Consider the following 12500-nt stretch of genomic DNA (forward strand, 5'->3'; position numbering starts at 1 on the left):
TGTGTATGTGTGTGTGTGTGGGTAAGTGTGTGTACATGTGTATGTGTGTGTATGTGTGTGTATGTGTGTGTGTGTATGTATATGTGTGTATGTGTGTATATGTGTGTGTGTATATGTGTGTGTGTATGTGTGTATGTGTGTGTGTGTGTGTGTGTGTGTGTGTGTGTGTGTGAGTGTGTGTGTGGGTGTGTGTGTGAATATATATATATATATATATATATATATATATATATATATTATATACATATCTGTATATAATATATACATATATGTATATAATATACAATATATATAGATATATATACAGTATATATATATATATAGATAGATAGATAGATATAAATATATGCGTGTGTGTGTGTGTGTGTGTGTGTGTGTGTGTGTGTGTATGTGTGTGTGTGCATGTTTGTATCTATATGATTCTGGATATTCCGGATAATTCAATTTCTCACAGACCTGAGATAATTGTCTCCAACTCTAACGTTCCTTTAGGACGGTCACTGTAGTTCGTTTCGAAGTTGTATGTTGAACGGATGGGAAAAATTCTGCAAATAATAATGTTTAATAAACGACATCAATTACATGGCTCTGCAACTTCTAAACGTCTGTAACATCAATCTACAACATCGACCAAATACATCTGCATCAAATATATGATTTACGTCTACAATAACATCTGCAACAATATGAATTATATCATCTACAACATCTTCAACTACGTTATCTAAATCATCTATGTCATCAACTGATACGTTATCATCTACAACATCTACATCAATTATTACGTCTAAAAATAAACATCGAGAACATCTCGTCTACAACTACATCCTCTATATCAAATGTATCAACACTAGCCACATCTACGTCAACTACATCAACAACTTCTACATCAACTACATCTTCACCATCTACATCAACTACAACCTCATCAACTACATCTACAACATCTACATCAACTACATCCTCAACATCTACATCACCTACAACCTCGACATCTACATCAACTACATCCTCAACATCTACATCAACAACATCCTCGACATCTACATCAACTACAACCTCGATATCTACATCAACTACATCCTCAACACCTACATCAACTACATCCTCGACATGTACATCTACATCAACTACAACCTCCACATCTACATCAACTACATCTACATCTACATCAACTACAACCTCATCAACTACATCTACATCAACTACATCTTCAACATCTACATCAACTACAACCTCAACATCTACATCAACTACATCTACAACATCTACATCAACGACATCTACATCTACATCAACTACATCCTCGACATCTACATCTACATCAACTACAACCTCAACATCTACATCAACTACATCTACAACATCTACATCAACTATATCTACAACAACTACATCAACTACATCTACAACATCTACATCAACTACATCCTCAACATCTACATCAACTACATCCTCGACATCTACATCTACATCAACTACAACCTCAACATCTACATCAACTACATCCTCGACATCTACATCAACTACAACCTCGACATCTACATCAACTACATCTGCAACATCTACATCAACTACAACCTCGACATCTACATCAACTACATCTACAACATCTACATCAACTGCAACCTCAACATCTACATCAACTACATCTACATCAACTACAACTTCGACATCTACATCAACTACATCCTCAACATCTACATCACCTACATCTACAACATCTACATCAACTACATCCTCGACATCTACATCAACTACAACCTCGACATCTACATCAACTACATCCTCAACACCTACATCAACTACATCCTCGACATCTACATCTACATCAACTACAACCTCAACATCTACATCAACTACATCCTCGACATCTACATCAACTACAACCTCGACATCTACATCAACTACATCTACAACATCTACATCAACGACATCCTCGACATCTACATCTACATCAACTACATCCTCGACATCTACATCTACATCAACTACAACCTCAACATCTACATCTACAACATCTACATCAACTACATCCTCAACATCTACATCAACTACATCCTCAACATCTACATCAACTACATCCTCAACATCTACATCAACTACATCTACAACATCTACATCAACTACATCCTCGACATCTACATCTACATCAACTACAACCTCAACATCTACATCAACTACGTCTACAACATCTACATCAACTACATCCTCAACATCTACATCAACTACATCTACGACATCTACATCAACTACATCCTCAACATCTACATCTACATCAACTACATCCTCAACATCTACATCAACTACATCTACGACATCTACATCAACTACAACCTCTACATCTACATCAACTACATCTACAACATCTACATCAACTACATCCTCGACATCTACATCAACTACATCTACGACATCTACATCAACTACAACCTCAACATCTACATCAACTCCATCTACGACATCTACATCAACTACAACCTCAACATCTACATCAACTACATCCTCGACATCTATATCAACTACATCTACGACATCTACATCAACTACATCTACAACATCTACATCAACTACAACATCTACATCTACATCAACTACACCCTCAACACCTACATCAACTACATCTACAACATCTACATCAACTACATCCTCAACATCTACATCAACTACATCTACATCTACATCAACTACATCCTCAACATCTACATCAACTACATCCACAACATCTACATCAACTACATCTACAACATCTACATCAACTACATCCTCAACATCTACATCAACTACATCTACAACATCTACATCAACTACATCCTCAACATCTACATCAACTACATCCTCAACATCTACATCAACTACATCTACAACATCTACATCAACTACAACCTCAACATCTACATCAACTACAACCTCAACATCTACATCAACTACATCCTCGACATCTACATCAACTACAACCTCAACATCTACATCAACTACATCTACAACATCTACATCAACTACATCTACAACATCTACATCAACTACATCTACAACATCTACATCAACTACATCCTCGACATCTACATCTACATCAACTACAACCTCAACATCTACATCAACTACATCTACAACATCTACATCAACTACATCTACAACATCTACATCAACTACATCTACAACATCTACATCAACTGCATCCTCAACATCTACATCAACTATAACCTCAACATCTACATCAACTACATCTACAACATCTACATCAACTACAACCTCAACATCTATATCAACTACAACCTCAACATCTACATCAACTACATCTACAACATCTACATCAACTACATCCTCAATATCTACATCTACAACATCTACATCAACTACGTCTACAACATCTACATCAACTACATCCTCAACATCTATATCAACTACATCTACAACATCTACATCAACTACATCCTCAACATCTACATCAACTACATCTACAACATCTACATCAACTACATCCTCAACATCTACATCAACTACATCTACAACATCGACATCAACTACAACCTCAACATCTACATCAACTACATCCTCAACATCTACATCAACTACTTCTACAACATCTACATCAACTACATCTACAACATCTACATCAACTACATCTACATCGACTACATCTACAACATCTACATCAACTACATCTACATCAACTACATCTACATCTACTTCAACTACATCGTCTACGTCTACATCAACTACATCATCTACAACTACATCTTCATCAACTACATCTACAACTACATCTACAACGTCTACATCAACTACATCCACAACGTCTACATCAACTACATCATCTACAACGTCAACATCATCTACATCTACATCAACCACATCATCTACATCAACTACATCATCTACATCAACTACATCATCTACATCAACTACATCATCTACATCAACTACATCATCTACATCAACTACACCATCTACATCTACATCAAGTACATCTACAACTACATCCTCCACATCTACATCATCATCTACATCTACATCAACTACATCTACAACAACTACAACAACAAAAAAGACAACAACTGCACCTGTATCAGGCGAAGGTAAAATCTAATTACAGGTGCTGTGCGAAGCAGAAACAAAAGTGACAAACAGGAGGCCTACTACGTCTGACAGGGGTAAAGACACACAGGCTTACAACCCCAGCTGATAATATACGTTTAAATAAACAGTAGATATATAGGTAGATTGGTAGATTGATGGTCAGATGCAGAAATGCATAGATAGATACTTAGAAATATACATAGACTGATAGATAAATAAGCATATATTTTCATACCTATATGCATACATACATACATTTATATATATATATATGTGTATGTGTGTGTGTACATTGTATATATATACATATATATACACACACACACATTATATGTATATACATACATATATATATATATATATATATATATATATACATATATATGTGTGTATATATACATATATATAAATGACACACACACACACACAGACACATACACACACACACACACACACACACACACACATATATATGTATATATATATATATATATGTGTGTGTGTGTGTGTGTGTGTGTGTGTGTGTGTGTGTGTGTACATATATATAAATATAAATGAATATATATAATATATATACATATATATGTATATATATATCTATATATATATGTGGGGGGGGGGGGGAGGAGGTGCACACATACACATATATGTGAGCATGTGTGTATATATATATTTTTTTTTTTTTTTTCAGCCATATATTCTACTGCAGGAAATCGGCTTCTATCAGTTCACTATTGAGAGATCATTTGACAGTCTCACCCTTGCCTGAGTGGATGCCCTTCCTAATCAACCGCGGTGCGGCGCGATTTCCCCTACGATACCTGCGTAGGGAATGTTTTCTCGACGTGAGATCGGGGTCGAGCCAGCATCCGGAGCGTAGGCATTTTTACGACTGCTGCGGCGCAGGAATTGAAATCAGACCATGAGGGTCGGAGTCCAGTGCTTTAACCACTGGGCCATCGCATATATATATATATATATATATATATATATAAAATATATATTTTTATATTTATCTGATTTATCTGTATGTGTATGTGTGTGTGTTTGTTTGTGTCTCTATGTGTATGGATGTGGATGTGTATGTATATATATATACCAATATATGTATATGTATATATATGTGTGTGTGTGTGTGTACAAATATATACTTATATATATATGAATATATATATATGTATCTGTATATATGTATATATGTATATATACATACATATATATATATATATATGTGCATATGTATAAGTGTAAATGTATATATATGTATATATGTATATATATGTGTATGTATATATGTATATATAAATGAAAATATATGTATATATATGTATATATATACACATTCATGTATGTATGTATGTGTGTATATATGTATACATATATACATGTATATATACATACATACATACATAATTTTATATATATATATATATATATATATGACTGCCGCGATGGTCCAATGTTTAGAGCACTGGACCCTCATGGTCGCGAGTTCAATTCATCGCCACGGCGGTCGTAAAAATGCCTTCGCTCTGACTGCTGGCTCGAGCCCGATCTCACGGAGAAAACGTCTTGATAAGTCAAACGCAGGTGTCGTTGGGGAAGTCGCCGCCTTAACAGAAGTGGTGAAACTTCTGAATTGTGGTTGATTAGGAAGGGCATCCAATCAGGCATGGGTGGTACTGCCAAATAACCTCTCAATAGGAAGTTGAGAAAGGCCTATGTTCTGCAGTGGAATGAATCTACGTTGAAAAAAAAATGTATATATATGTATATAAATACACACACAGACACACGCACACACAGAAACACACACACACACACACACACACACACACACACACACACACACACACACAACTATATCTACAGCTACATCATCTACTTCATATATTTATATAGGTACAATTATATATGTGTGTTTTATATATAAATATGTATAAATTTATATGTATATGTATATGTATATATATAAAAATGTATGTTTTTATATGTATATGTATATATATATATATATATGTATAAATAAATATGTATTAATTTATATGTATTTATTTACATATGTATATTTATACATATGTATATCATATATGTTATATATCAAATAAGTATTATTTTATGGTGATTTAAGTTTCATGAAAAAATCATATGTGTATATATATATATATATATATATATGTATATATATACAGATATAAATTCATATATATATATATATATATATATATGAATATATGTATATTAATTTGGGGAAATGCAGAGTATATTATAATCTGACATGGGCACTATATCTAACCGACGTTCATAATGGTGCTCTAGAAAAATATGCACCCATTATATAGTTATACTAATTAACATATAACTTGAAAGGAGTAATATTAAAAGATATAGATATTTCATTGGATCGTCAAAAAGAGGAGGAAATGATATCAAAGAAATGATAAGGACAACCAGTCGATGGGGAAATAATACAAGTCGCGATTAATTGGCACAAGAGAATTATAGTTTTGGTATTGCAGTTCTTTCGCTATAAACGTCGTTTTTTGTCGACACACCCGTGGTTTCCAAAGCAGTTGAGGGTTAAAAGGTGAGAAAAATATGAAGTTCTTGACGAATAAGGTCGGCCCATTTCGACTGCCCGTGTGATCCTACCCAGGGTCTATACATGTCCAGGCCTGCCAACGGCTTCAGTCTCACCGGATTTCTTGCGGCAGCAGCATCCAAGCGCGCTAAGAATCTGATCTAATCCCCACTTCCTTGTGTTCTCTTCTAGACCTCAAAAAAAAGGCCCACACGCAGATGGGAATAACTCCAAGGGACTAGTGACGGTTCCATAAAAGTCTGTTTGTCTGATCCTGTTCATTAGCCGGGATTAGGAAAAGTGCTTTCACCTCTCATCCAACATTACACACGATGACCTTCAAGGGTACTGTGCACACCTATTATGATATTCAGAGAGTCATGTTTGACAGTTCGATCAATTTTTATGCTCAAAATGATCGGTCAATAAAATATAATAGCGGAAGAATTCATGTCCCTAAAATATAATATCAAGATTTTTGGCTCCAAGTAAAATGTATGACCGCTGCCCTGCAATGTGGAATTAAATGCACGTCATCTCGACCAGAGCGAAGCTTCAATGTAGTCAACCAGCTTCTTTCCAGGAAAAGAAAGAAACTGAAAAATACTTACCACAGTGATCTAAAAAAAAATTGAGTGTTTCTGTCTGAAGTTTAAGTCTGTATCTGTGTGTGACTCACAAGCTTTAGGTTCATTAAAGAAGAGAAATAATTGTTTGCACAGTATGTATGTGTGTGTATATATATATATATATATATATATATATATACATATATATAGATATAGATATGAATGTGTGTATATATACATATATATATATATATATATATCATACGTGTGTGTGTGTGTGTGTACTTGTGCTTGTAACAGCTCGAACAGCTACCTCTTCCACACGCCAGAAAGCCCCCCTCCCCTTGTCCCGACAGTATGTGGCAGCGCATGCAGTATAGAGATCACCGTAGACTCGAGCTACAATGAGCCGCCTGTAGTGTGGAGTTCACCTGGCTGGGATGAGGGACTCCCCTATCCTGACGACTGCGAATGCACTTTCACAGTCCACGTAAGTGTTCTGCCTCTGTGTTCATTTATTTCAGTTCGTGTGTTAACGCTGGTGGGAAAAAAGGTTAAAAGACGTTCTGTTGTAAATTGTATCAGAGATTATTTGTCTCCGTGTATATCGCCTTTATGTTTCTATAAGTTTGATTTCTAGTTTATATATCCATCCATCTATATGATTATCTATTCATCGACACAGAACAGAGAACAGTGTGAGTGAATTCACACTTATGATTTTTTACAGTACGTTGGCTCTGGGGCCATCCTCAGCTATATCTTTGCGGAAAACTCTCGAATTAAAGCTGTTAGTAACTGCCAGTATGACCGCTTGGAAATTTCTGCTCCAAATTACATCGACAAGTAAGTTTTGAAGACATCTGTTTTGAGGAGGAAAATCTTGAACGAACAGTCACTCTCTCTCACCCCCTCACCCCCCCCCCCCCCTCTATCTCTCTCTCTCTCATATATGTATATATTACTCATTTATTATTTTATATATCTTGTCTTTTCAGAATATGTGATACTGAAATAAAGTCGAAAGATAAGACTTACTTAATGTACAACGACTACGATATCGTATACAAGTTCATCAGTGACTCAGCAGATGGCAATCAAGTGGACGGTGGTTTTAGTTTAACATTTTCCGGTAAGAGAAGATATAGATATTTATGAAGATATCAAGAAGGATTACAAAGAAATAATAATGGACTGGCAAATGAATTGATAAAATTATATCATTCTTATTATAATTTATTATTATTGTTATTATTATTATTGTTATTATTTTCATCATTATTGTTGTTGTTGTTGTTATTATTGTTATTATTATTATCTTTATTATTATTATTATTATCATTATTATCATTATTATCATTATTATTATTATTATTATTGTTATTATTGTTATTATTATTATTATTATCATTATTGTTATTGTTATTGTTATTATTATTGCTATTATTATTGTTATCATTATTATCATTATTATCATTATTACTATTATTATTGTTATTATTATTATTATTATTATTATTATTATTATTATTATTATTATTATTATCATTATTATCATTATTATCATTATTATTATTATTTTATTATTATTATTATCATTATCATTATCATTATCATTATCATTATCATTATCATTATCATTATCATTATCATTATTATTATTATTATTATTATTATTATTATTATTATTATTATTATCATTATTATTGTTATTGTTATTGTTATTGTTATTGTTATTATTATTATTATTATTATTATTATTATTGTTATTGTTATTGTTATTATTATTATTATCATTAATAGTATTATTATTATTATTATTATTATTACTAGTATTATTATTATTATCATTATTATGATCATTATGATTATTGTTACTATTATCGTTATTATTATTATTTTTACTATTATTATTATCATTATTATCATTATTATGTCATTAGTAGTAGTAGTATCATTACCATTATCATTATCATTGTTACTATTATCATCATTATTATTATTCATTATTATCATTCTTATCATTATCAATAACTTTTAAAATATTATTATCATTATTATTATTATTATTTTTATTATTATTATGATTATTATTATTACTATTACTATTATTGTGGTTGCTGTTATCATTATCATTATTATTATTATCATTATCATAACTGTTATTATAATTATTATTATAATCATTATTAGTAGTATTATCATTATTATCACCATCATCTTATTTGTCATCTTTATTATCATTACTGTAATCTTTATTATCTTCATAATTGTTAGCATTATTATTATCATTACTAGTAGTAGTGTACTTTGTTATCATTATTACTATTAAATAGTAGCATTAGTAGTATTGTTAACATTATTGCAATCATTGTTATCATTATCAATATTATTTTTTAACTTAATACTATCATCATCATCATCATTGTTGTTGTTATTGTTGTTGTCATTATCATTATCATAATAACTACATAATATTATCGCTAGGCCTATCCTTATTATTTTATTTTTTATCATTATTACCATTATCATTACCATTGTTATTTTCATCATTATTTAATATTTTCGTTATCATTATACTATTATTATATTATTATTAATATTATTATCATTGTTATTATTATTATAACCATTATTGTAACTGAAATCATTATTTTTTCATTATTGTTATCAATATTATTACTATTCTTTAATTTTAGCATTATTATTATTATTATCAATTTATATTAAACACTAATAGTAGTTGTAGTAGAAAGTAGTAGTAGTAGTAGTAATAGGAATACTACTATTACTACTACTACTACTACTACTACTACTACTATTCTGCTTTTATCATCATAGATAACATTACCATTATCATCACTATCATCATTATGATTTTTTCAGCGTTATTATCATGTCTATTATCATTACAAATATTCTTAATCTTATTCCTGTTATAATTCTTATCAACATTATGAAGCAATTATATCAACATTATGAACAAATCATATCAATATTTAATTATATATGAATAATAGTTATGCCCATGATATACTGTCACTATAACACTTGATATTTTTCAGCTATGTTTATTGGGAAGAAGTAAACGACATTTTCAAAGGTATATTGACCACCTCGCTATCGTTACTTGTAATTCAACGAATGCATGGTAAATAAGATTAAACTTTTATACTTTTAAAAGATGAAATCTTAATTCAAATATAGTGGTGAAATAATATATACATGTATATATACATACATACATATATATATATATGCATGTATGTATGTATGTATTGCATGTAGGCGTAGGCAGATATGTTCTTTTGAAGTTTTATTTCGGTTGAGAATATTGGTTGCCGATCAAAATTATACTAATGATAATAAAAGTAAATCAATAAAAAAATCTGATATAAACTAACACCCTCCTGTTTAATTTCCATTACAAAACAACAATTCATTTCACGAGCCTAGATGCATGCACATAATTATGAAAAATCATGTTTATGCACAGTGCACATATTCACACTCACACACAGACAAACCGACGCACACACACGCACACGCACATGCACATACACACGCACACGCACACGCACACGCACACATACACACACAAAGAGAGTGAAAGAAAGAGAGAGAGAGAAAGAGAGACCGACCGACCGACCGACCGACCGACAGAGACAGGATGGGCTAGACCTCAATATACAAACGATGGTATCTGTAGTTTTTTGCATTTGTTTCATGGCAGAGAGAGATGTACGACAACAAAGGAAAATGTACGATTCAGAGAAGCAATAAAATGAGAAATCGAAGCCGTGAAGCATTTCCCTAACCACGCTGCCACATTTCTGTCCGTGATAGCTTGAATCCGTTGCATTAACCTCATACGTAATACATACAGATAATATGTTGAATCGTCTTTCGTAAAATAGGTAAGTTTAGCATTCAATTATTCAATTAGGTGTAATTGATGGCTGCCATCTGTAGCAGAGTGAAAATATTCCTGGACTTGCTACAAGTCTCATGGTCCTAGGATGATTGTTAAAGGTATCTAAAGTCCATGACCACGCAAATCTATGAGTCTATGACCATGCCTTTGCATACTCTACCTACCAATTTCGAGGTAAAGTTTCGTAGAGTAGTAGTCCCACCGGCAGGCGTTGACTGAGGAACTGACAGAACAATTGTAGCTATGGTTTAGCCCAAAGAGTGATAAGATAGTTCTGGGGGAGGGCAGAAACGATTTTACATTCAGGAGAAGGATAGGGCGAGGTACACAATACAAAAGAGGATGCAGGTCTTGAGAAAAGACTAATAAAATTATTTTTTTTATATCCTACATGCTTGAATTCCAACAAACTTTTTTACTTAGAGTATTCTTACAAGAACAGAAAACCAAGCGAATGAGGATATATAATAGACACGAACACGAAGGAATGACTTATCTATTAATGCAAGGACTTATCTTTATTTCGCTACCGAGTGCACTGAACACCGACAAGAAATAACGAAACATTAAGCCGTGCAAGAACGGAACACCGATAGCAAAAAGACAATTACACAGCCACGCCCGCAAACACTTATCCAAGCAAACTATCGCCAGCCCCTTCTTACATATAAGATAATAAGACACACATGGGGGTAGAAACCAAGGAAAAGGAGAACCAAGACTGTATAATGGTAGACACAACAGCGCCGATTTATCTGGAAACCAGCAGATTCAAGGAGACGTGTTTATTGGCAAGCTGAAGGAACGCAAAACACCGATTTACTCGTATAGGATACCCTTGGGAGGCTATTGCATTGCTTTAAAGACTGGAAGGTGATCAACAACACTGAACAGAGACTCCAATCCATTACTGACGGAAAAAATAAGGATCGCAGAAATCGTTGGCTTCCTTGGGTAAAATGGTGGAGTGTGAATTAGCGTGTTGCCTCCGAGATCAGGATGACGCAGTCGGAACGCAGGGCAGGGCATTTAGTTTAGTTTTAGTTTTCATTTGTTTATACAGAGTTTGGAAGAGATTTATAAGTGGTCACATATAGTTCGTGTTTATTTCCCTTAATTCTTAGTCAATCAGTTACTTTTATCTGTAGTCCAGCAGTATATCAGTCTTAAAATTACTTAAAATACCGCCTTTCAGTTCATTGCATTTCTGAGGATTTCTGCCTGAAAAAAAAAAAAAAAAAAAAAAAAAAACATATTCAAGAATCATTCATGTTGCTGTGTGTTTGTCCTGGGTATACCATTATCATGAAGAGCGAGGTACATACTCCTAAGACAC

At 32.7% G+C, this 12500-nt stretch overlaps 1 protein-coding gene across 1 annotated transcript in view; it reads left to right on the forward strand.

Annotated features, from left to right (window-relative positions):
* LOC125043648 (cell wall integrity and stress response component 4-like) overlaps nucleotides 1-10635 on the forward strand; it is a 17345-nt gene extending 6710 nt beyond the window's left edge. Inside the window, exons 5-8 of the mRNA XM_047639881.1 lie at nucleotides 7587-7720; nucleotides 7961-8076; nucleotides 8229-8362; nucleotides 10296-10635. Of these exons, the coding sequence (XP_047495837.1) occupies nucleotides 7587-7720; nucleotides 7961-8076; nucleotides 8229-8362; nucleotides 10296-10318 (407 nt within the window). The 3' untranslated portion in view covers nucleotides 10319-10635. The remainder of the gene's footprint in view (nucleotides 1-7586; nucleotides 7721-7960; nucleotides 8077-8228; nucleotides 8363-10295) is intronic.
* Nucleotides 10636-12500: the final 1865 nt, after the last annotated feature.

This window comes from Penaeus chinensis, chromosome 34, assembly GCF_019202785.1.
Source record: "Penaeus chinensis breed Huanghai No. 1 chromosome 34, ASM1920278v2, whole genome shotgun sequence".
Taxonomy (NCBI): Eukaryota; Metazoa; Arthropoda; class Malacostraca; order Decapoda; family Penaeidae; genus Penaeus; species Penaeus chinensis.